This window comes from Amphiura filiformis, chromosome 6, assembly GCF_039555335.1.
Source record: "Amphiura filiformis chromosome 6, Afil_fr2py, whole genome shotgun sequence".
Taxonomy (NCBI): Eukaryota; Metazoa; Echinodermata; class Ophiuroidea; order Amphilepidida; family Amphiuridae; genus Amphiura; species Amphiura filiformis.
Genome location: NC_092633.1, coordinates 64,972,562 through 64,999,969, shown reverse-complemented (window position 1 = coordinate 64,999,969; position 27,408 = coordinate 64,972,562). Strand labels below are relative to the sequence as shown.

At 35.5% G+C, this 27,408-nt stretch overlaps 1 protein-coding gene across 1 annotated transcript in view; it reads right to left on the bottom strand.

The window, feature by feature from the left end:
• Positions 1 to 26,476, bottom strand: part of LOC140155825 (tricarboxylate transport protein, mitochondrial-like) — a 40,722-nt gene extending 14,246 nt beyond the window's left edge. The window contains exon 1 of the mRNA XM_072178810.1: positions 26,088 to 26,476. Within this exon, the coding sequence (XP_072034911.1) occupies positions 26,088 to 26,304 (217 nt within the window). The 5' untranslated portion in view covers positions 26,305 to 26,476. The remainder of the gene's footprint in view (positions 1 to 26,087) is intronic.
• Between the last annotated feature and the right edge of the window lie 932 nt (positions 26,477 to 27,408).

The window sequence follows — 27,408 nt, the reverse complement described above, 5'->3', positions numbered from 1 at the left end:
TAAAGTGGCCAGATAGTAAGTGGGTTCCTTTCAGCTTTAAAGTTACTTCATTATTTTGGCTTAAAATGGACAAATGGCTTTAATACATAAGATATGGCTCTGAATTCAAGCTATCTTTGGGTTCTAAAAATTTCAAAAATGTTATTTATTTCAAAATATTAAGATATTATTTCATTTTGTTTGACAATATTATTACACATTATGTACTGAATACCACAGAAGACTGTATTAAAATCGGGCATACAACAATCTTCCAATGACAAATCACACACTTGGGCATTTATTTTCCCTAATTTAAATGCTTCAATCACAACACCTACAACTTACAAAATAAGATGATAAACAAATCTAAAAAACATATGACAAATTGAGAGTAGAACAAAATTTGTCATAAAAAGCCAGGTGTCATGAGAAGTTATCAATTTATTAGTAAGCACATCAGCAGCTGAAATCCATGCTAAACTGATTTTATATGTCACTCAACTTACTGAGAGAGTGATTGTAAATATTACTCAAGCTTGTTACAATATTAAATTCAAATTTCCAACAGAGTTGGTAAGGGTAGGCATACACTTTATTAGTAATTCAAGAAGCTATGGCAGAGGGTTGGTGGTGGCAATTATTTTAGTGTTTCACAAGCCAAATTCAAGTCTTCAAAATCACAGACAAACAAATTAAATGCAAAATATTAAAAGATAAATTTTGGTTATAATTATGCGACTTAAGTGATCCGTCTATGAACTGTTTGTTCCCTGTTATGACGTAATATATTATTTCAGTTGTATTGACATGATGATAATAACACAAAAGACATCAAATATTAAGGGCAAAATGTAGGCCTAAATGTTTATCAATATTATACAGTTTTCTGTAAATATACTTTGCAGCTTTAAATAATTTCCATTATGTGTAATCTTTGTTTGCATCACTACCAAGGCCAAAATGTAGTTGCCTGTTTGTGTTTATATATAGCGGTAAACAAATATCATCCGAGTGAGTAAATTTCAATGATTTGCAATATGAGAATCTGCCCACCAAATCATGCTTGTTTTGTGTGATGCAATTTCATGCAAAAGTGATACATAATTTGATTTTCCCCCGTTATTGTCCTTGATTCTTGGATTCTTTGAAAAAGATGTTAAAAGTGAGACACAGCTCTCCTCTCTGATGTTAGAATTTTTAAAAACAAATAAAAAAAACCAAGAATAACTTTCATCTAAACAATCTAAGAATATCAAGAACAAAGCACATCATAATAAATTTGTATTACAAGCAATATGCAAAGCCTACAGAAAACCAGACTCTTTTTTTTTCTGTCAGTAGCATGAAGCAATCCCCCCGGTGGCATCCCTAATAGTAATATTAACCCTAACACTGGACCCTGCTTTTTGGGGTCGGAAGTCAAAGAAGATTCGAAAAAGTCAAGGAGAAGAAGAATTTTTGACTTGGCACCCCCGAGATTCGAACCTTTGACCCCCGCATGCCAACCACACGATCACGGACCGGTAGCTACACGGGTTATTGCTGCCCGCCAGCAATTCCGTGCGCGATATAACACTTAGGGTGATTGCGTCATCGCAGACCCTGGGATTCATGCATGCACAGATTTTTCATCGTAAGATTTTGTAAGATTTTTGGGTGTTAGGGTTAGGTAGGCTCTAATCTGGAAAAATACATCTTAGTTAACCCTAACACTGGACCCTGCTTTTTGGGGTCGGAAGTCAAAGAAGATCCGAAAAAGTCAAGGAAAAGAAGAATTTTTGACTTGGCACCCCCGGGATTCGAACCTTTGACCCCTCGCATGCCAAGCACACGATCACGGACCGGTAGCTACACGGGTTATTGCTGCCCGGCCAGCAATTCCGTGCGCATATAACACTTAGAGTGATTGCGTCATCGCAGACCCTGGGATTCATGCATGCACAGATTTTTTCATCATAAGATTTTGTAAGATTTTTGGGTGTTAGGGTTAATATAACAACATACTACAGTACTCTCTACAACATCCTTGTACCATGGAAATAGGAAACATTTCACACTAAAATATTTTGGCAAAAACACAAATAACCAAAACCTTATTTCAAGGAAATTCTGTATTTTTTACATATCCTGGTTTAACTAAGTACACATGCTATGTCATGCAGTACATCATGTGGTTCATTATGTTTTAATTTTAAACAGTACTATAATATCCAGAATACCTTGTGACTTGTACACTGAAGTTAATGTTAAGAACTATCCATATCATGATTGTATTTTGTAGACATTTATAAATTTTCTTGTCCTGCCAGACTTGTTTTTAGAAATTATATTATACATTTGGAGCACTGCTGAGAAATGACTGTGAAATTTCAATACTTAGATGAGCACTTCACTTTGAGCAGGTGATCACTTCACTTGCCCTAGAGCCCAACCTCATAATATGTTATCATACGCATCTACGTCACAACCACAACCGACAGCTAACGCACAGTAAAACATAAGCATCAACCCGATCCTATTTCAAGTGCCGTCATACAATGTAAAATGCTCATTTATCGTTTTCTGCTTGTAGCTGCATTTCCCGTCTTCGCCAATCTATATTAGTATTGGAAATGGAGACCTACGACCCTTTGTAAATCCTTTGAGTTCTGAATTGAAAATAATGTTATCAAACTAGAATGGAGATAATTTATTTTTATGAGTATATATTGTATCAGTAACAATTTTGCAAATTTGGCAAATATGAATTTTCATAATGTGTAGACGACTTTGGTGCGGCCCAGTTTCAACAGGGAAACATAATCTTATCTCTGTACATTTTTATTTTCTGGTTCTGCAGGCACTGGAAGTAAAACAAATGTATTCCGTAATAATTTTCAGTAAGTACAGTGAGCAGAAACTTATCCTGGATGTTATTTTATATATATTTTTTGGAATTTTTATTCATTAAGTGATTAGTAGTAAGTACTCTATTATGATAAGATTCAGTGAATGGAAATAAAACAGCACTTAACCAAAAATGAACATGGTTCTTAATTTCTGGAAATATTTCTAAAGACCACCACATTCCTGACTGAACAAATAAACAAACAAACGATCAATGTAAAAATAACTCAATGAAAATTGTGTGAAATATTTATTCTGAAAACATCCAGTCATATTTTATCATAACTTGAAAATATAGAATTCAAATTTAAGTGAAAGGATAAATTCAAATCCCTAACAGCTGATCACATGCCCTATATCCTGCATCAGTGACTTAATCCCATCTGTGTTCATGTGAATAATTTTAATGACATATTACTGGCATACGATGAGAAGCAGTCAGTCTCGTCAAATCCGTAAGACAACTTGTCAGAAGATGTTTCAATTCAGTAAGGAATACATTCTATTAGGGATGAGCTGCAGTACTTCACTTCCATCAGCCTCCATCTTAGAGATGAGTTTCAACCTTGCACACAACTCTAGTTGAAACCTGATACTTCAGACCTTTATATAGTGACATTTATCTCCTTTGCAATAAGAAATGCACAAATGTACACCATGCACCCAAAAAACAAATTGACAAAAAGGTCCACTGTAAGTGACAAAATGTAAAAATGTACCGAATTGTAGAGAAAAATTGAAAATTAACAAAGGGACCTCTTTTTCATGTTTAACTGTTCAAGTTAGCCCCAACAGTAAATGTTTGCAAGTAAGTGAATTTTATTTATGAAAAGGGTGACTTTTTGGGACCCCCCCCCCTTTAAAAACCTCTGGCAACGGGCCTGAATTTTTCTTTTTAAAAACATATTTTCTTGTGTCATTCAGTTGGGATGTTTCGGCACTTTCAAATAGACTGTAGCACTTTTAGTTTACAATCACTGGACATGCTTGGGGAACAACAATTAAACCGAAGAGAAATTATGTGACACACCGTGGTGTAACCTTTCATCAAAGCTTTCCCTGGAGCCCTGGAGTAGGAGCGCCCTCTCTCTTTGCGCTCGCTCGTTGCTGCTCTGTCACACCTTCCAAGGCTGTGCTCCGCTCATCAGCCTCCTCCCATCTCTGCATGGATCATAAGGGTTTTTAACAAAGATTAACTGTACATGTGCCCCATTGTGAAAGTTACCTTTTTCTGCGCAATTAAGTCTGGTCAGCACTATTTATTTTTCTGCGCAATTCACTTAATTTCATGCCAAATTTTTGCAAAATATTTGGTTAACAATAAATTACTACATTTTGCTGTGTTCACCGTGAAATGACATGATCATAGGTCAATCATTGTCAATGTAAACCCTCTCTGGATTTAGCAATCACTGGACTTATCTCATAAGGCCCTAACCTATAACCCGCACAGATCACCCCAATGGGCAAATTATAGACTGTAGCCTGGCTAAACAATATTTATTTTGAACAGATTAAATCTTTATCAATATCATAATAATGATAATATACACATATTGATCACACTATTGATAACTATTACTAGCAGCAGACTGCAAATAACTGCAAATTATAGGCTAGTTTTAGAAGAAATACACACCCCTACAGTCTACACAAAGCCAGCACACACAATTGTGTAGCCAGGTTTTTTGGTGGGGGGGGGGGCCAAAAGAAAAATTTCTTCCCGGTTTAGGGGAGAGGGGACAAACACACAACAAATTTCAGGTTCGGTTGCATCATTTTGACCTGGTGTCATCAGAGGTTATACAAATGTATACTATTAAAGCTCCCAAATTTGGTACAATTGTGCACTTATAGCATGAGAGTTTCCACACATGAAATACATTGTCCAAAGTTTATAATGAGGAGGCATTTTAGATTTGTGACCGTACAGCGAATGAGCCGTAAATGTCCTCAATTGTATTCTGAGTTACAGTGTAAAATGGGCATGAAGGTTACCAAATTCATAGGTACCTCAATTTGAATGCTTCATGCCTCATTTAATGACACTGTAACTCAGAATACAATTGAGGACATTTACGGCTCATTCGTTTGTCACGGTCACATTTGATCCTTAGTGACAAAAGGTCACACAGGGGTAAATATGTGAAAATGCTCCAATCTTGTCGACAGATACACCACATTATTTGTTGAATCACAAGAATTTGCTCCTATTTGGGCACCCCCCCACGTAGTGCCGTCCCTGCACACACCATACAAACCCAACCCACCTGTCACCACACACACATAGTTTAATGGTATTGAACTCAATGCATGCATGTATGCATATTCCAAGAGGGCACGGAAATCCACAATCACACTAATTGAGCAACCTGTGAGATAGACTATTGCCCTAAAGCCATGAGCTGATACAACGCAGTAACTCCTCTGTTTCATCTTCAACAATCTAATTGAAGGTGAGATCAGACATGATACTGTGGGTTAGTTTGAGCATCCCACTGCACAGGAGCACCTATTTGAAAATTTATACAATAAATTTGTAAGAATTATGCATACCACCTTTGCACCGTCTACAGAGCATGTTAAAAATAGCACTTGCAAGAAACTAGATAGCTCATATTCCCAGTGATTCAATCTGCATGTCAGCGCAGTAAGAAAGAAATTATACTGAAGAGAATTTTATTTACATTTCAAATATAATTATGGTACTTGTTTTCTGCTTTCACTTCCATTTTTATCAAGTTGTTATTCCATCTTCTGTATAAAATGTGCCGTTGTCTGCCGGCAGTTTTTGAAACGTTCAAATACCAATCCACCCACTTGTCCAGAGCAGACACTTCTCTAACTGATTCCTGAACAAACCAAAGCTGTTTGGGTTAGAAATTTACTTTGGAAATATTATGTTCACATTCACTGTAGAAACATTACTGTAATATTACTAAAGTGTATTTGTCCAGGATATTTGTAGCATTTTTGATATTGCTCATTTATTCATCAATGGTGCTGTAACAAAGTTTTATTAAAAAGATTAGATTGCAATGACAATATCAAATAAATATTGACTGTATATAATAAGATTGCAATCATTCTACTTCAATGCTCTGAACAAAATATGTTTAACAAATTTTCTCTTCTATTTGTACAGAAGAGATAAATTCAGTGATAAAATAAGACTTTTCATTATAAATTTCCCTGAAAAAAGTATTCCCACATAAATTTGTCCTAGCTTCACATTAACCGCTCAACACACACCTGAAGCTGAAAACTGATTATGGCTGTTTGTGCAAATTTTAAATTGGATTGTCAGCTAGGTGGATCTCCCCTATAGTATCCCGAGTCATTGCGTCAGTCTTGGGTCTATGCATGTATCACAAATCTTGTCTTCCTGGAACCTGACTACGTATGTACATGTATGACGTTAAATGTCTAGGTTTGACTTTACAATTAACCATTTCAAAAATAACAACTTCATATTCCACATAATCACATGTAAACACTCTTTTTTTTTTCAAAGACAGTGCTAATCAAACATTCCAATTTTTGCATTAATTTTATATCTCTTATAATTTAAAAGTATCTACATAAGACTTTAATTGGACTTAAAATTGAAGAACAAAGTACACTTCATACACTATGCAACATGTATGCGGGTTGTTATTTACACTTCCCGAGTACAACTCTAGAGTAGTAGATCACCATTATCATAATGACAGTGTTTCAAATAGGAAACAACTGAAATAAACTTATAAAATGCAACACATCAGTACTGGATATTTTCATTTTTTTTGTTTGCTTGTTTGTTTTATTTTTAGCATTGCATTTTGTTCAATCGTTTTGCTTTGTTTTATCTTTTGTTTTATTTTGTTGTTTAGTCACAATGTTTTGTTTTACCTTTTGTTTGTATGTTTGCTTAGTTGTTGTTGTTGCTGCTATTGTTGCTTGTTGTTTTTATACTCCTTAATACCAGGCAGAAATTTATCACTGCTTTAATACAGGATCTTGCAGAATCCATTTACCGGTATGTATGTTATGTATGATTACTAAGATTTGTCTACTAAATTGACAACATTTCACTATGCAATATACTTTGGCATTTTAATGTAATTGCTGGCTCAATTTCAACAAAAAGGTTGGTGTTCAACCAAATAATAACAAATAATTAACTTATGCTTGGCAAAATTAAGTGGTTTAAAAGAAATAGCTTCCATTTATTATGTCTATGTTGGATTGAACCAAAATAATACAAGAAAAAAAGACATGATAAATTTGTACTCATGATGTGTAACTCAAAGATCTACAAGCTACTCAAAGTCATGTGTAATCAGCAATTTCAGGAAACATTCAAGACAAATTTCATTATCCCCTGCTTTGACTTATAAATGTTGTTGTATAGATTCAATGTAGACTATTTTGTACTCAAGCCTGTTTATCCGTTACAATCCTTCTTTTATATATCATCCAAAATTTGTTTCAGATGACTTGCCAATTTAATTTATCCAGGGAACCTATTCTGTTAATTAGTACTTTGGGAGATAATAAGGCGACTGAACAGATGCCCATTAAGGATAAACCCACTTGAATATTGATAGCATGACAATCAATGATAATTTGTCATGAACATGGTTTGCATGTATAATATATGTAATGGCTTTGCACATGCTCCAGAGTCTCAAGTTAACTGCTGCCTCACAATGTCAATGAATACTCTAAAAATACAATTAAATAATTATGTAAATTTGAATGTTTACGTGGTTTATGTGCAGCCTGTGACCAATGTTAGCATGCAAGCAAGGACATAATGTCACATACACACATTTGGTAATAAAGATTGTATGTACTGCATTCCTGGTAGCTGTTGTTTTTTGCCTTGTCATGGTTATCTTCAGTAGATAGCAAATAGTTTTGTGTAGAAAATGCTTTATTGCAAGAATAGATTATTCCGCACAAAATGTCATGTCTCATGGTTAGCTGCATTTTTAGTGTATAAATGCATGAATTATTGGGCACAATATTCAATTTTATGGAGGTTGACATAGCAATCAATATTTGCACAATAAAATCATTAATCTAAAATGAAAAATATTACATGCTATTTTTATCCTCCGATGTAAAACAAAAAACAGAAAACATGGAACATTTTATTGCCAGCATTAACTGAAAACAAGCAGCATACACATAAAGGCCTCAAAATATTTTGGGTCAGGGGAGGGACAGGGTGAGGTCTGAGCTACAGTCCGGTCTCAAAGGCTAACCAAACAATTATTTTTCCAAGGCCAGGCACATGAGTAAGAGGAGCAGGGCAAATTGGGCCCCATATCTATCTCAAACTAGCTTAACAACCTAGTTTGTAACAGTGAAAGTAAATCTGTGCACATCAAAGTAATCTATATTCATGTCACGTTGCTGACTGATAGAGCTATCAAGTGCTGTGAAATCAATCATACTCAAACATAACATTGTGTGAACACCTCACACGCATAATTAATGTAAAATGCTTTGTCTTCATTTCACATTTCTTGCTATAATTCATGAAATAGATAAGGGAAACATTCAAATATCATCACATACAACTAAATACACACAAAATTAATGTGAACCTATACATGTATAGCATGCAGTTCACAACACCTGGGGTCCCTTGTAACACATCTGAACTTGAATAATTTGTATTCACTTTCTAGTGGCACTTCCCTGCTTTTATAGCTATCATGTTTATCATTGAATTTTGCATGAGTAATTTGGCCGCTATAATCATCATAACACAAGAGATTTTTTAAAATTTGGTTTTCTGCATTTTTGATGTAACATGTTTTTCAAGACTCATCAAATAAATGTTGTATATTCCTGTTCCAAAGCTATTTCCAATATGTACGGAAATAGTGTTAATTACACATTCAATGCATTGTTCAAAGTGTATTTTACCCTAAACAAGTAGCTGTCTACCTTGGTGAAATAACAGATAATTTCCAGCTGTCGCTTATAATCAGGGGAGCTATCTTTCTACATTTTTGTATGATCTAGATGGCATATATCCTGGAAATCCAGGATCTGTGGTCTATGTCATATGGACTCATAATACTAATCAACTGAAAACTAAACAGCCATTTTCAAGATTTTTGTCATTATATTGTTTGTCCTATATTTTTTTTTTAAAGATATACGTGTGTGGTAGTGTGGCCTGTCATAAATTTCATTAGGGGGTTGATATTGTCAATTGGGAGATCAAAAGTTTATCATGCTGTAATTAATTAGAAAAAAAATTAGAAAATTTAGAGGGTCTTGCATGAAACATGCGAGCAACTGCGCAAGTTGCTTTCATATCCTTAATACTTGTTTGAAAGAAAAATAATTCACTAAACTTGAAAATACACCACTGTTTTATCACCAAGATTATGAATATGTCATATCTCCACTTTATCAATACTTTAAAATGCAGACAGCCCACTCACTCACTCACTGTCACAATAAAACGTAGTCAACAGCAAAACAATGCTTAGAATGCGTCATTGCATACTTAAGCAAGTGGCAACATCTACATGTAGTGCGGTGACTACGTCTTTAGGACGTATGGATGCACCTGTATAGGAGAAATCACAGCATCCCACAATTCAGTCGGAGCCTTTTAAAAATACTGGTTGGGCCAGTACAGTAAAACATATGCAACTTCCATTCATAGAAAAAGATTTTCTTCCCTACAGCTAGGCTTTGGGGGGGGCAAATTAAATACAATTTCTTTTCCTTTTTCAATTTTTAGAAATCCTGAAAAACAATGTTCATGCACAAAATGCCTGGGGGGGGGAATCCAAAATATTGTTCTCACAGACTTATAAATTTACAATATGAAATCTAAATTACACAGAAATTTTCTATGCAACCACATTTGCATATTATTTGCCCCTTAAATATTAAGATTAATATTTGAGCATATTTTCCCTACATGTGTAACCATGGCAGTATTGTTGCTGCAGGGATGCTACCTGTGGTCTGACTCATGGAAGTCAATTCATCCAGATGGACTGTGGGATGCTGTGAATCTCTACTCTAGTTCACCTGTAAGAGCCTGCATTATGTGAGGAGCACCTAAGATGTTTTCAAATTGCTCATTCATATGCCTGAACATCTGCTATGTGTTGATGATGGCTGAGTCTTCATTGATAGTAATAAAACTGCATGCATTACATGTATATATATTTATTTCGCCCACTACTTTTTGATATAAAATATCATTCAAGAAGGATTTAGCTGGTTGGGATGAGTCACAAACATTGTGATGAATGCATCATTGTCAGGTACATGTAGATACTATGTACACAGGGTGTCCAAAAAGTCCCTTTACCATTTCAAACATTCATAACTGCAATATTTAAGAACAAACAATAGTACCGGTACTTATTAATTTAATCTTAAAAGAGAAGATTTTAGTATAAAGGTCAAATCTGTGACAATTCATCCGACATCAAATACAACATTCTTGTATACCATGACATACATGTATACTAGCGTGATTGATACTCAATATTGAATTGATTTTGACTGTACCGTGCTGTGTATGCATATCCATGCATTTGCTGGAAGATGTACATCATATCTATACCATAAAGTATATATGTGACCCTTCGCCACAACTGAGCCCGGATGTCGCTAAACTTGATTTTGCGCTACAGTGAAAATTGGCTTGAAAGGTCATTCCGATGAAAAATGAGATTTTTAAAGATTTGAAATGATTAATATGTTTTCTTACACTAGTCCAAGTTTCATTGCCAAATATAGAGTAGAAACAACCAAAAAACCATATTTTCTGAAGCTTGTCGTTCTAAAAATATTCCTAAAATTGAGTAAAAAGTGTTTTAGAGCGTCGAAATAATCGTGAAATTTGTCCACTGCTACGAAAACTTCTCTCGCTCGAGTGCCGCCATGTTTGGTATTGCCGGAAAGCTGGGGATTTCCAGATTCATTTTCTAGCGGATATTTTCATGTAAACATTGTTATTAGCCAATGAGAGGCCGTTTTACATGACCCTATTTTAGTATAAACATCTGGTTCATCTGTTACCAAGATCGTGCGAATGGACTGTTTGATTGGTCGAATTACATCAGCTGACCCGATGATTCTGCGCAGTACGGATGTTAATTAGTATTAATTAGTGTTTATCTTTATATTTTAGCACAGAAGTTACATACCGTAAAATGGGGTGACTTTGGACACTGGGGTGACTTTGGACACACATGGGAAAAACTATTATTTCATGTAGGCTGTTTTACCTTTTAATATTTCTAAGAATATTTTTGTATGTTCTTATGTTTACAAATGACTAAAGTTTTCCAGTATAATGTGTTATCTTATATGTTTTTCAGAACTTTTTAGCGGGGTCTATAAAATACAGGATTTTTGTGGCGGTCAAACTTTCGGTACTCCACCGGAACATAAGAGTGGAAACTCAAGCCTGTTGGTTGGATAGTAAACACAGATGAATCAAGAACCTACCTGGATAGTCATGATATCTAGCCACTCTTAAGAATTTAAAAGCAGGCTGTGTCCAATGTCACCCCAGGGTTTGGCTTCCTTTCGGGGTGACTTTGGACATAACAAATGAATACAAAAAATTTGACACTTTGTTAAAAATACACCACAGTGACCATGCCCTACCACAACAGTGTCCTCTGTGCTCCTACCCACCTCACAACTACTTCCACCCTCTCCATTGCTCTACTCTTCAGGTCGGGGTGACTTTGGACATGCACTTGATTACATGGTGTCTAAAGTCACCCCAAACCCAGGGGTGACTTTGGACAAACTTTTCCCCCCAAAAATTATCGTAAAATAAAATAAACTTGAGTTGACCTTATGGGCATGAACTGTCCTCTATTGGTACTTGCCAAACCCAACATGAAACTCAGAATTCTACTGATCATTATAAAAATATTTACGACAATACATCAAAATTGTCCAAAGCCACCCCATGTTACGGTACTAAAAATGTTTAAATTATATGGTAACTTGCTGTTAACATTACAAAAAGCATTATACCCAGCCTAGTGCTCTTTTCAGAGCGGGCAGTTCAATAAGTGCTGTCGAGGGTCATCATGCTAATGACACAGTTATTTGTGGTGATAATTAAGTGTTCCAATTGATACTATAATCCTGTCTTTCATGTATTTGATGATTGTAGAATTCACAGAAAAATAAAACACTTAAAAATCGCAATGCAAAAATGGTACAAACTCGAAATGGCATCTAAATTCATAAGTTTAGTTATTTGTTCTGTTGCTATGGTGATGGTGTAAGATGTTAATTAGTATGATCTTTATATTTTTTTTAATTGTTTTAAGTGTTTCTTATTTGCTTTTATTGTATAAATTGTCTAAAATCTTTCGTTAACACAGCTGATATCAACATTATTGGACATGGTTATGTGTGTGAATTTTCATCCGTTTATTTTTAACGATATCCGATACTGATTAATGAGTATCTAATTAATAACTCATTAAATATGCAAAAATAAGATGAAGTGTGGTTTCTTTCTCTTTTAATAATTAGGATAGGATATAATAAGTGTCTGTGCAAAGTTTGGTGGTAATAGCATGTATGGAAGGTAATGGTTGCTATGATCAAAAGTTGTAAATCATTTAAAATTGGCAAATTTTGAAACCCCTGACTTTAAACTGTGTTTTCTCGGTTTCGCGTTTTGAAACCGTGACACCTTTGAACGACAATAACTTTACTTCTAGATATGCTATGAAGCTGGTTGAAGTGTTTTTTTAAAGCTTATGGTATAGCCTTTGCAATTATGCCAAAACCTCAAAATGGTCTAGGGGCGACATCCGGGCTCAGTTGTGGCGTGGGGTCACATATTTGCACATACTTAATGCTTTGCTGTCTACCATCCCAATCCCCAGATGAGATTACAGCATTACAACATGTTACCATGGTTACACCCCTGCCCTTGGAGCTCACCAATCATGTTAATCCCTATGTAATTCCAGTTTATAAGGCTACCAACTATTTTAAACTGTTGGGATTTGGTAGTTCACAGCATCTTGCGAATGGTTGTGAGCTATGGCAAAAATGGCATTGGTCATTTCCCGGTCATTTCCTGGTCATTTCATAGCGAGCGTGCATAATTCAAATATCACATATATACTTTTGTAGGTCCTGTGGTTCTTGAGTGTTACGAGTCGTACTTGACTCAAGGCCAAAATCACCTTTTACCCGAACTCACACGAATGCACAACACAAATACACTGTTTGATTAAGCTAACACAATATAAGTCTTTAATTGAAAACAAAGTATGCTTGGTACATATAACAACAATTACAATAAAATCACACAATCAGTTTTATTATATCGGTACTTAACCAGCGGTCTTCTTGTTGGTGATTCTAGAGTTCTTGCAATGTTCTGGACGACTGATGTAATATATCCTTATTCACTTGTCCTGCGAAAATCAGCGAAGTCCATAGTACACTTGCATTTATAAATCCTTATGTATAAAATCCTCATACGAAAATGATGATGCTTCCTCCAATCTCCTTTGCGCTGCTATCTCCACAAATATATCTCCTTGCGCTGCTTTCTCCACAAATATATCTCCTTGCGCTGCTTTCTCCAAAAATGGTGTTTCTTTCACCAATCACTCTTTTCCCAGGGAACAGGTTTCTTTAACACAGCTCCGCTGTTTTTTGACAGATGCGTGGCCTTCACAAACCCAGCAAACTCCAGCAATTTGACAGAAGAACTTTTAATCCTTTGATGAGGAAGAGCACTTTTGTGTGCTCGCTGTCTTCTTCGTTGCTGTACTAAAATTAGCTCAATTATTGGCTATATAAACGGGTTAAAATGTACTTCTTTTTTGAAGCACGAAGACCATCACACACATGTGGAGTTTCTCAATCTCCCACGGCATTCTGTAAAGTCCCACAAAAGCCTCCAGCTTTTTATATCAGTACTCATGCAAAAACCCATCATCTATTAATAAACCATTACTTCAATCACATTTTCACAACATTGCTGCAATCTTGGGATTTCCCAAGATTAATTATACACATTCACCTTTCACATTACATCACTTCCTCGGTTTTTTTTCTGACTATGGTGCAATATACTGAACTGGGGATTTCCAAGTTCCAAACATAGATCTGACTTTGTTTACAATAATTCCAAAATGACTTTCCACACCATTATCTTGCACGTACAAGGGGGTTTCCCATCTCATGAAATACTTTCAGCTTGTAAACAAAGTTAAATAATCAAATTAAATTAAATTACTCAGGGCACATCACATGAGTTATATTGTAAAGAGGGCTGAAACAACAATACTTTTGTAATACGTACATGACTCATTAACATATAACAATAATTCAAGAATGTTTTCAAAGTAGCCTAAACTTTGCAAAACATCAAAGTGTTATTTTTCAATACCGTAATTGATTTAAATGAAAATGGAATTTTTGGCTGCTTTGACCAACAATACATCGTGTATATACCCTTAAGGGGGTACTACACCCCTGTGGTAAATTTGTGACTATTTTTGCATTTTTCTCAAAAAATAATAACACACTGGTAACAAAAGTTATACATATTATTGGGGCAAGGAATCCAATTACTACACTGTTCAGTATATATGATAGGAAACGAGGTACATCCTAGCAGTACCTTATTTCTTGTTTCTTTCTTTTTTCTTGTCTTGGGTAACTGAAATTCCAGTGTAGTAATTGGATTCCTTGCCTTAATTTCCATTAGAAATTGGAAATGCACGATCGATCTGTACTAGATTTCAATAGCACTAAGGGGCCGTTCACAAGCACTTGTTAGGGGGGCCGGATGCAAAAAGAGGGCCCTGAAAATTTTTGACCCTCCAAAGGGGGGCCCTGAAAAAAATGACCACAAATTTTCCTGGGAAAATTGAGTTTATATGCTTTTTATGGGGTTGACCCACAATTTTCATGTCAAAAAGGGGGGCCCAAAATTTTTTTGTGATTAAATTTTTTTGCATCAGGCCCAACAAGTGTTTGTCAACGGTCCCTAATTCTTATGGATTAAAAATTTGTATTTTGCCAAATGAAATGGCCAATCCAATTTTGTGTGGTTTGCATAATTCATTGACCTACAATTTACTCATAGACTAATTTGCAGTTGTTTTCGCCAGCCAGGGTCAACAGGATTTTTACTGGTTTTTTTAAAGGAATTTTTATTCTATAATGATAACGACACAATGCCATAATATAAAGGATACTAAATTGATTGAAAAAATGATACCCCCCTTGCCCCCCCCCCCACCCATGTAGGGCCTATAACATGTGTGAGAGCATGGTTTTTGGCATTCAGGGAGACCAAAATGTACAGAATATGACAGGGTTCGAGGTTTGAGGACGGTTTCACTGCCAAATGTGTGAAAAAATATTTAGGTGTGAAGAATACTTCTAAAAATGAGCATATATAGTATTTCTAAGGTAAAAATGTCTGAATTTTCAATTTTTCTAACTTAGAATACTGTATCTTAAGTCGTTTTTGGGTTAAACATGGATTTATGGCCATTTTTTACTGAAAATGACCAGTTTTAGGTGAAAAAAAAATTCACCATTAATTTTTAATCCCTAAATATTTTCTACTTTATAGATAAATGTTGTCTTTCTCTGTTATTTTGTATTACCTGATGGTTTATTTGTTCAAATAAAACTGTTTTTAATTGATTTCATTGCTTACTTTGTATACCATACCCGGATAAAGTTCAACTTGAAAGTGAAAAAACGAAGCCCAAAAAAGGTCATTTTCGAGAGATATGTATCTTAGTTTCACCATAAAATTTGATCTAAAGGGGCTAGAGACCTCATTAACCCCTCATTTTAATGATATTTCAATTTGCCACACACTGATAATAATTTTAACTTCCTTCAAAAAGAAAAATTGAAGAAAATTGCAAAAATGTTACCCCTACCCCTAAGCGTGAAAAAAATATGGCAAATTGTAAAAAAAATTATTTCGGAAAAACTTATGGAGGTACAGCTCTGAAAAGTTGATCGATTGTGCACTCTACCAATCCCCACAATCGATTAGATTTGTGGAATGATGCCATGTATACTTTTTTCCAAATAATTTTTTTTACGACTCAGATTTGGCCCCATTTTGAGGTTCACGCCATTTTTCTGATGTATCAACCCCTTAAACCCAAAGGTCACACCCATAAAAGTTATTCCAGGAAGAGCAGTCAATGCCTTTCATGTTCTGATGATAATATGACCACCGATGATGAAGAATCTTTCACACCGGGAGATGTAGTATGGGCAAAGCATGTGTGCTTCTGGTATCCAGCTAAAGTCATTTCCCCAACTGATGTACCTGAACATCTGAGAAGTTCTATCCTGAGAAAACTGAAACAGAATCAAGTAATAGTCAAGCGGTATGGTGAAGAGAACTTTAGTTCTGTACCAGCTCATCACATCAACCACTTATCAGAAAATAAAGTTGATGCAGCCCGTGCCGCTAGATCACACAATATTCAGTTGCGCTATCAACAAGCCATTTCTGATGTCAGGGGTGAATAAAGTGCTATGCTTCAGTATAAACATTTTAAGATTGTGTAAAGGTGATCAGTTGTACATTAACACTTTAAGAACATCATTTCTTTATGAGTTTAGACATCAATAGATTTATTGTCTTGACACCAAACCTGACCGCTATATGTTTACTAAATATATAGGAATACAGGGGCCTCAGTACCAACATCATTTCATTTTCATACATGAGATAAGTGTTTAAGCAGTCTTTTTAGTTTGTTTAACATATTTATAGATTCAAAACAACTTTAACTGAAGTAATAATGCTCTGTAACTTTTTAAAATACAGTTGTGTTCCAAGTAGACTCCCAGGATTGGTTAACATTTTCATATCATTCTTCGTAAAAACAACATGCGCTTAGAATTTGTTACATATCTTTAAAATGGTGATACCCTGTGTATTAAAAACTTCAGAAATGGACTCAGCACAAAATTCTAGTCCAGAAAACATGTATAATGTTATGATAACATGAACTTCATTTTTCCCCCATTTTGGCAGTAAAACCGTCCTCAAACCTCGAACCCTGTCATATGGGGTCATTGGTTGAGAGAGTAGATCTGTTTGGATCTAAATTATGGGGGGGCATTGGGTGAGAATGACTTTTTAATGGGGTCTTTGTGTGAGAGCCTAAAGAAGCCTCCAAAATTGAATTTCTAGTTCTAAATGACTTCAAATGGCTTTGTCATTTCAAAGTCTTTGGGTGATAGATCTAAAGGAAAAATATGGGGTCTTTGGTTTACACAGCATGTACTGGTAATGGGGTCTTTTGGTGACAGCGATGATGAAAAAGGAGGTCTTAACAGCCCTACACATACGCGTCACCTTCACAGTGGGAGTGCCCTCCCCCCCTCAGATTTCAGCATCTCACATCAAAGCTCCCATCGGGGCCCCATTCCTTTTTAAAGGAATTTTTATTCTATAATGATAATGACACAATGGCATAATATTAAGGATACTAAATTGATTGAAAAAATGATACCCCCTTGCCCCCCCAATTTGACATTGCATGTATAACGTTCTATGTTCATCAACTGTGATGAACACAAATATCTAGATTTTTTTCAATTTTAATGGCCATTTAATCTAATGATATTAGTTTTATGAGTGTAGATTAGTGGCTAGACATGGGATTGATGGCATCATATCCCACAATGCAAATTGATTAAAGTGACCTTCTGAGTGCAGGTGGTGATTACATTTGGCAAAATATCATTAAAACTCCCACTGCACGATGGGTAGGTGTATTATACATGTATATTACAATTTCCCCAACGTATTTGCCTGGCCTAATCACACTCGGCAGTCCACGCTTTATAATGCGTGCCGGTTCGAAATTCTGAAAATTGGTGAAAGCGTGGGGGTTTAAACTTTTTGGGTAAAAAGCGTGGACTGATATAAAGCGTGGGATTAAAATAAAAAGCGTGGGGCTTCTTCCAACTTACAGTATATTTTTATTGAATGATAAAATAATCATAGTTCCAAGAAAATCACCAAAACTTGCACACTATGTCGCAAGATAAAATTCCATTTGATGCAGGCTCGCGCTTGTTTACGTGAATCCAGTGCAATGTACACAATATCCTCCCCGAAGCGCTGCCAAAACACCTACGCTATATGCAAATGTCCGATTTTCCATGACGTGTTATTTTTCTTTACATTGATCGTATATGAGTGACGTCATTAACATGCATAATTGATTGAGCGAAGCAGCACGGAAGAAGTAGGATATAGTCGCTGAACACAGCGTCGTCAAGTTTCATGACAAGAACAACATTTGAACACCATAAAAGTACAGTTATTCATTAAAATGCTTATTTTACAGTGCAGTAGTAGTTTTTCACATATAATTTGCATTGTTCACGTAATGTATCAATTAACTTATTGGAGAGAAAAACATCGGACTCGCACATGTGAAATAGGTGCAGAATTCGGCGTACTTGATACTTGAACCAAATTAAATGCGACTTTGTCAGTTTACAAATAGCGGAAAAAGCAAAAAGTGGTGGGGGTCAAGAATTTTCAGTATAAAGGGTGCCTCAGTAAAAAGCGTGGGGTCAGGAATTTTCAGTATAAAGGGTGCCTCAATAAAAAGGGTGGGGGTAAAATAAAAGGGTGGGAGTCAAACCCCACTGCCGAGTATGCTAATTGGAGTGTATTTTATAGCTCTCATTTTATTTACTCAGAGTATATTAGTCAAAGACATAACAAAAGGTGCTAATAACATGTACACAAAGAGTGTGTACTCAATTGAAAAATCAGGAACAATTATATACAGTGTTTCTAAATCAATGGTATAGTTTTACAGTTTCTCTCTACTAAAAGAAACTTTAACCATTAAAACCAATTAACAAACATAACATCAAAAGTAAAACATAATCCGATATAATTTTTCTGTTGAACAAACTTTAACAAAAACGTCACACAATGACACCAGCTCTATTACATTTATTCCTGTTTATAAATAATAGCAACTACAAACACAATTATTGAGAAATAATTTTTCACAATGAAGGAAGGACGGACGGAAGGAAGGACAGATCTTCAGACGGAAGCGTTCTTATAATCTTTACTCTATTCCATGGCGTCATTTACGATAATAAGGGGCACAAACATGCGGTTTTTAGACCTGTTTTCGAACTGTATCAATCAAGCCCAAAGACTTGTACAAAGACTACTTTATTTTTAAGTTAAGCATTCTAATTTTTGGAAAACAAGTTTTCTAATCTATTTCATAACCACTTTAAATCGAAGTGACATATAATATTGCAATTATATGCAAAGTCTTACCCTACAACATATATAATATGCCGGGTATGCCCTCAAACAAGGTTAGACTGAAAATGGGTTCTATCACAGCCTCTATGATTCTTTTTTTTTTGTGTGTGTGTTTTTTTCAAACAAAAAAGCTTAATCATTTGAGGCATGGCGTTTTTATAATAATATCATCAAAATTTATTATACAGTAGGCCTACTTGTTGTCCATACAATAATACTTAAGCACCGGAAAAATACAACATTTTTGAGAGCAAATTTCGCACACCAGTTTTAGAAAACTCACGATTTGTGTGATTTATCCATAATATTCCTAAAATGTGTTTTTTGGAAAATTGAATCCTTTTGAATGAACCGAAAATTCACGATTATATCCAAAATTCATGAATTTTAACATTTTTTGCACGTCACAAATTCTCCTGGTGCTTTTAAAATAATAATGGTACATCACAATTTCATGATATAGTATTTCATTATGCAGACTTAACTTTCCACACATGCATGACATGTACATGTGTAGGGCCACATTAGATTGCTTTTTAAATCTGAAGTTTTAAGGGGGTACTACACCCCTGGGTAATTTTGTGCCTATTTTTGCATTTTTCTCAAAAATTATAGCGCAGTGGTGACAATTATGCATGTAGTAGGGGCAAAGACTACAACTATTGCTCTGAAAATTCAGCAACTCAAGGCAAGGTTTTCCCTCATTTTTGACTGCACAGTGCAACTGCACAACTGCTGTCTATACCGAAATAAAATTTCCAGTGCAGTAGTTGTAGTCCTTGTCCCTATCTATAATATACATATCTTACTTGTCACCAATGTGCTATAATTTTTGAGAAAAATGCAAAAATAGGCACAAAATTGGACAGGGGTGTAGTCAGGGCTACGAAATCACCGGTATCATGGTACCAGCGTTCCCAGAAAAAAATTCATAGTCGCAGAAAAACAAAAAACAAGACGGTAAAAATATGTTTAATATCCTAATCATTTATTTTAAAGGAAGGTGACCTGATATTTGGAAAATCAAATCTGACTAATTCCAAATGGAATTACCGACATTTATACAGTCAGGGTTCGAATTCGTTAAAAAAATTTGCGTAGCAGTTTTTGGCTAATTCATCATAATCGGGATACTTCCATATACTTAAGCACTATAAAAAGTGCTATACAACTGCAAAATTGGGTAGCAGTTGCTTCAAAATAAGGAGCAAACTGCTATGCGATACAGCCGAATTCGAACCCTGTATACAGTGTGATATTGGTAGTCTACAGTATTTTTATTTTAAATGATAATCATCATGATCATGTAATATATTGATTTCAAGTGAAAGGCCATATTTTTCTCATAAACATATTGAATTTGAAATTAGAAGTTCCAACTCAGTGTATTTCCCAAGATATCATCAAAAAACTGCCGAATTAGTCAAAACTATGGTATACCATAGTTTTGACAAATTCGGCTGTTTTTTGATGATATCTTCGGAAATACACAGATTTGGAACGCCAAATTTCAATATGTTTATGACAAAAATATGAGCTTTCTTCTGATACCAAAATCAGCACTTTGATGAGGTAAAGTGGGGGATGAGATTTTCAATCAGGTTACCGGCACCTTTAATACCATTTTCCTCCAGATCTGAAAATCACCTCTTGTAAAATATATTTCTGCGAACTTTGAGAGCTTTTGAGGATAGCTCATAGCTGATCAATAAAATTGAACGCGAGGAATATTTGTAAACAAAATATGAAAATAAACAGATGACTTTTAATTTGTTGATTTTAAATTTTGTATGGCTCGATCCACTGTAGTCTCTAACGCTACTGCGTCAACAAGAGTTCCAGACCAGACGACACCGCTGGGATCCCAGAAAGTAAATGCGGTAGAGTCTAACTGGGTTCATACCACTAAATGGCCTCTATATAGTCTCAACTTTGCATAAAAATTGCGCAAAATCGGTACAATATTAACAATTTTAGTGTTGAAAATTGTGTTTGCTAGAACTTGTGAATGTGATCTCTACAAATTTTAAATGAAAACACAACAATTTGAGTGATATTTACGATTATATGCGCATGAACAGACGAGGTCAAAACATGGTTAGCAGTCGGATGCCACACGGAAAAATCTGGCCTTTTTATATGGCGCTAATTTTCTCAAAAAGTAGACCTAAATTCCGTAAATAAATTCATCAGGATTATCCATAATTCATAATTTGCAAATGTTCTTGTGTACAAATCCAAAAGTATTTCAGTATAAAGATCTTAAGAGCCAGTCTCCCTTATTATGTACGGATTTGCGATACAAAAAAAAATAGAATTGTCTCTAAAAAATAATTTTGGTACATATTTATAGCACCAACAACTCACATGTAAAATATGAGCGTGCACAGCGCCCTCGTTCAGCTTTAAAAAATTCTTGAAATTTCAGCCTCTCTGAGCCTTACTTGCAAATGGTAAACTTTGGAGGTGCATAACATCGTGCGCCATCATCATCCCAACCTGCATTTTGCATTTTTTAAAGTACCAAATGGTTACATTACAAAAACCAAGAAAAAAATTGGGATCTTGATGGCGCACAAAATCAGCAAATCCAATGATTTGATGTAAAGCGCCCTCGTGCAAACTTCAAAGCATCATAACGGGCTGCGCCATCAAGATCCCAAGTCCGAACAAGTTTGAAATTAAAGACCTCCATGGCAAGTTTCATTTTTCAGCAAAAATTTGTTGGGATTTCGTTGGCGCACCGAGTTAACAGAGGTCAAAGGTCAAAATTTCCTATTTTCGCACATTTTTGCACGCCTGTATTATTGCGCACCAACGTCACCTGACTCTCCAAATAGCATTTCATCAAAGAAGAGGTAATTCTCTGCAAGAACTGAAAAAATTAGCTTGGGATCTCTTGATCTTCATATTTTTCTGATTTTTTGAAAATGGACTTAGCCTTATTTTGGAGGTCAATTTGACCTCTTTTTCCCACTCGCTGCACAAAGTGGGCTTTTTACTGCATCACAAAAAGATGCGCCAACAAGATCCCAATTTTATTTTTCATCGTCTAGCTTCTTTGGCGACCAGTAGACAAAAAACAAGCAACAGCTAATTGGGATCATGTGGGCGCACTAATATAAAAGAGGTCAAAGGTCAAGCTTTGAGCCAAAGTGATGCATATTTGCCTATGTGCAGCACGAAAGTGGAACTTTGACCCGCAATAAAAATGTGCGCCAACAAGATCCCATCTTACTTTTTGGATGATTGGATAAGGTCGCATGTCATAAGTTGGGTACAATTTCCATTACATGGTCAAAAATGACAAAAAATGTATTTTTTGATATGTTGTATATATTGGAAACCTCTAATAATTAACACCATTTTTAACCTTATCACATGCTTAATTTTTGAGATATTGCTTAATTACTAATTAATTAATACACAGGTGTCTATGTAAATCTCAATTTTCAAATGCGTTTTTCTCAAATCGGACCTCAATTACAAAAATGACTGCAAAATTTTTATTTCATGCAAGAATGTCATCCGATTTGGAGGATATGGTCTCAATACATTAATGCTTCAAATGAACTATTTAAAATAATTGTACGTATGTTAATTACATAGTGAAGGTCAATGACCTTTTTACGAGTAATTAGCGAGACGGTTATTCTATTATTAAGGAAATGAATATCAAGAAGAGAAATGTACATTAGCATGTTGCTAAAAATACTGAAATTCAACTAGGATTTCATTTAAAATGAAAAAAAAGGAACATATAACCATTTAAGGTGGTACTACACCCCTTGATAAATTTGTGACAATTTTTGCATTTTTCTCAAAAAATAATAACACATTGGTAACAAAAGTTATGTAAATTATAGGGGTATTAGGAATCAAGTTACTACACTGGAATTTCAGTGACTCAAGACAAGCGGTACACTTTATTTATGATAAAAGAGGTACCGCTAGAATGTACCTCATTTCTTAACTTATATAATGAACCCCTTGTCTTGAATCACTGAAATTTCGGTGAAGTATATTGGAATCCTTGCCCCAATAATATACATAATGTTTGTTACCAATGTGTACACAAAATGTAGTAATTTTGTAGATACTTTTTGAGAAAAATGCAAAATTAGTCACACAATTTATCAGGGGGTGTAGTACCACCTTAAGTAGTCAGTAATTGTTTTAGTTGTACAAATTCAACATTCAAAGCTATCAATACATCATACCCTCACTAGATTTGAAAAAGTAACCAGTAGTTTTGACATGCTGACATGTGAATTTTCACATAGGCCCTATTGCACACTCCCGCATCCGCCTGCTCCACATCCGCCTGCTCCTCCACCCCTGGCATTTTTCATTTCAACTGATGTGATTTTTTTACTGAATAATGTATAATTATATGCTTCAGTAGATTGAAAGAGTATAAAATTAGGCTTAAAATGAGGTATCAACCACTGCTGTAGGGTATGGGATTATGGAAAGCCAATCAAATTTGTATCACAATTTTCAGAAAAGTGTAATCCCTCCACCCTTTTTGCATACCCAACTTATGACATGCGACCATAAGGGGCTTATGTATAACTAATTAACAAGTTTTAAAAAAGTGGGATCATGTGGGCGCACTAATTCAGTTCTTGCAGAGAATTACCTCTTCTTTGATGAAATGCTATTCGGAGAGTCAGGTGACGTTGGCGCGCGATAATACAGGCATGCAAATATGTGCGAAAATAGGAAATTTTGACCTTTGACCTCTGTTAACTTGGTGCGCCAACGAAATCCCAAAAAATTTTTGCTGAAAAATGAAACTTGCCATGGAGGTCTTTAATTTCAAACTTGTTCGGACTTGGGATCTTGATGGCGCAGCCCGTTATGATGCTTTGAAGTTTGCACAAGGGCGCTTTTCATCAAATCATTGGATTTGCTGATTTTGTAATGTAACCATTTGGTACTTTAAAAAAATGCAAAATGCAGGTTGGGATGATGATGGCGCACAATGTTATGCACCTCCAAAGTTTACCATTTGCAAGTACATGTAAGGCTCAGAGAGGCTGAAATTTCAAGAATTTTTTTAAGCTGAACGAGGGCGCTGTGCAAGCTCATATTTTACATGTGAGTTGTTGGTGCTAATATGTACCAAAATTATTTCTTAGAGACAATTCTATTTTTTTGGTATCACAACCCCCCTTATTCATGTACATAATAAGGGAGACTGGCTCTTAAACATACCTCAATGACGTTTCATACTGCACCATATAGTACTTTCTCAAATTGACTGATTTTTTTTTTCATATTTGAATTTTCAGATTTTTTGCAACCTGTTTGTAATTAGTAGTTTGTACAACGGCGGCTCCTGCCTGGACCCCGCTGGGGCTTCGCCCTGGACCCCACCCGTTCTTACTCACGCTCCGAATCCGTGCTGGCAGAAAATATTCTAAACAGCACTTCACGTTCCCAGAAAGGGAATTATTTTCCGCTGCCCTGGGTGTACATGTAGTACTCCCTTAAGGGGTACTACACCCCTAACCAATTTTGTGCCTATTTTTGCATTTTTTCTGAAAAATTACCGCGCATTGGGGACAAGTAAGATATGTAAATAATAGGGCAAGGACTACAACAACTGTACTGAAAATTCAGCAAATCAAGGCAAGTAGTTATTGATTTATTGATCAAATATTGGGTTTCCCTCATTTTTGACTGTAACTCCACAACTGTTGTCTGTCCTGAAATAAAATTTCCAGTGCAGTAGTTGTAGTCCTTGCCCCTATAATATACATATCTTACTTGTCACCAATGCACTATAATTTTGAGAAAAATGCAAAAATAGGCACAAAGTTGACCAGGGGTGTAGTACCCCCTTAAGGTAACACAATACTACAAGAAATAATACAATATTCATGATAATTTATTAATTATGATATTTTATTGAATTCCCGCTAATAAATATTACTTGCTTTTTACAGTCTTCTTTATATACCGGCATATGAGGAATTGGTATTGGATATCACTTGCTTAAATTTAGTTTTTATGTGAGGAATGGTAGGAAGGATATTACTTGCTCTTTAGTCTTATCTTCATACATGTATGTGAGGATCTAAGATCTAGAAACACCACCAAAATGCTGTTTTGTTAGCTGAATCTTTTTGATGAAAGTCAATCTTTGACAAGATGTAACGTTTTTGGCTTTCTTTACTCAAGGGCTGTAATTTGATATATAAAATGATGTGGTTTGATGGCAAATGTGAATTTACCTTTCTACATAGGACAGCTGTAATGAGCTGTATGTATACCTGGTCTCATGTACCTAGTGTATGACATTTTGAGAGCCAGATTTGATCATCAGTTCATCACCATTTGAAGCATGGTGTAGCTTACAAACAGGACACATAATTTCAGGATATTGACTACAACAGTGACATGGTAAGTGAAATAGTCCCGGGAAATAGTCAGGGAAGAATACCTTGGTGTACATTTGAAATGTAATTTCTGGTCTTTGTACATGGACTTCATGTCTCCCTAAATATTCCACACGCATGATGAGAACAGCTGCTCTATCAGATTCAGATTCAACTTTATTTTAGCCACGGTGGGCCCACTTCAACCCTAGGTTGTTCTTCCTTGGGGCCGTGCATGAGTCAATTGCAGTGATTGGCAGAACATTTTTGACAAAAGTCAATCTTTGACTAGATGTAACTTTGCTACGGAAAGCGCAACGACAAAATGGTTTTCAGTTTTGGCTTTCTTACATGGCTTTAATTTGAAATGTGTATGAGTGACTGGGTATATTGTACCTGAGAATATCAAACATTATATTACATAATGATCAGTATGAGTATTCAGTTAATTCAGTCTGACCAATTCCATTGAATTCCAGGCTAGATTTCTTGAATAAAATTACCTGCAAGAATTGCTTTCCCTGGGTGTGTAGTTTTGCCTCCTGTCCTTGGAGCTGCTGCCCCAACAGCCAGTGGTCTTGCGTGGAAAGGTTGCACTCGGTTTACTTGGTTCATTACGCCCGGCTGATTCAGTGGAAAAACACTGCCACTCCCCCGTGCTACGTCCCCATTCAATCCGGGAAGCGACGCCTTCTCAGTTGCATTCAGACGATAACTCATTCTGATATTTAATGCACGTAATTCTAATTAGAAACCATAAAGCACACTTCTTGCATACTTTCTGCACCCTGCTACGTAATAACTTTACAGGTATAATATTGAACTTCAGTGCAAGACCAGTGCTTTTCTGAAGCAGTCCACATCAAAATGTAAACATTCATCACACGATCACGTTTCATAGCTAATAACATTTCTATATTTACTTTCATATTTTACCATTTTACTGCATATTTACTATCGTAAAGCCTCTAGTTATATCTGAATGCTTGCTAAATAATTAATAAACAATCATTAAATTCTTAACAATGTAAAAGTTTTGAAGTAATTTATCATTTTAAAACATTTATTTTAGGGAAATTTTTATCATTTTTAACATCACAAATTTCTCAGGTCATCGATTTTATCTGTGTCAAAGGTCAATTGATCAGCTGATCAGTGAGCATTTGTGCGATTTTGGCCGATAATATGGTACAGGACCATATGGCAGGAGCATGTTTGACTTAAAATTATTTTCAATTTAGGTACATGCTTCAGGAGCATGTTTCAATGAGCATGTTTGAATTACATGCTCCAGGAGCATGCTTGTCAAACACATGCTCCTGGTCATTCTAAGGGGCTGTACAATAATTATGAGCCCTGGGGGAGGGTAAAATGGGGGGGGGGGGCTTGACATTTTTGGCGAGCCGAAAGTGGGGGCAAGCAATTTCTGGCAAGCCGAGAGGGGTAGGCAAGTGATTTTTGGCACGAATTCTTGGGGCCGCCTTTTAAATAAAACGCTCTATTAAGGCCTATTAGACCATTAGGTCCGTATGCACAAAAGAGTTAGACCGGGTCTAAAGTTAGACCTGGTCTAAGTGGAATTTATTTCCATCAGGAATGATCCTTTACTCTTATTTCCTTCCTAGAGTAGCTAGCAAAATCTAAAGATTTAAATGCAAAGGTCAAAAATAATACAAAATAACTGAAGCAAATGTAAAGGAAAATGTCCTTTCTCCTGGGATAAAATTCCACTTAGACCAGGTCTAACTTTAGACCTGGTCTAACTCTTTTGTGCATACGGACCGTTTGCAAATTGGGATCCCAAAAATTTGGCATGTTCAAAAG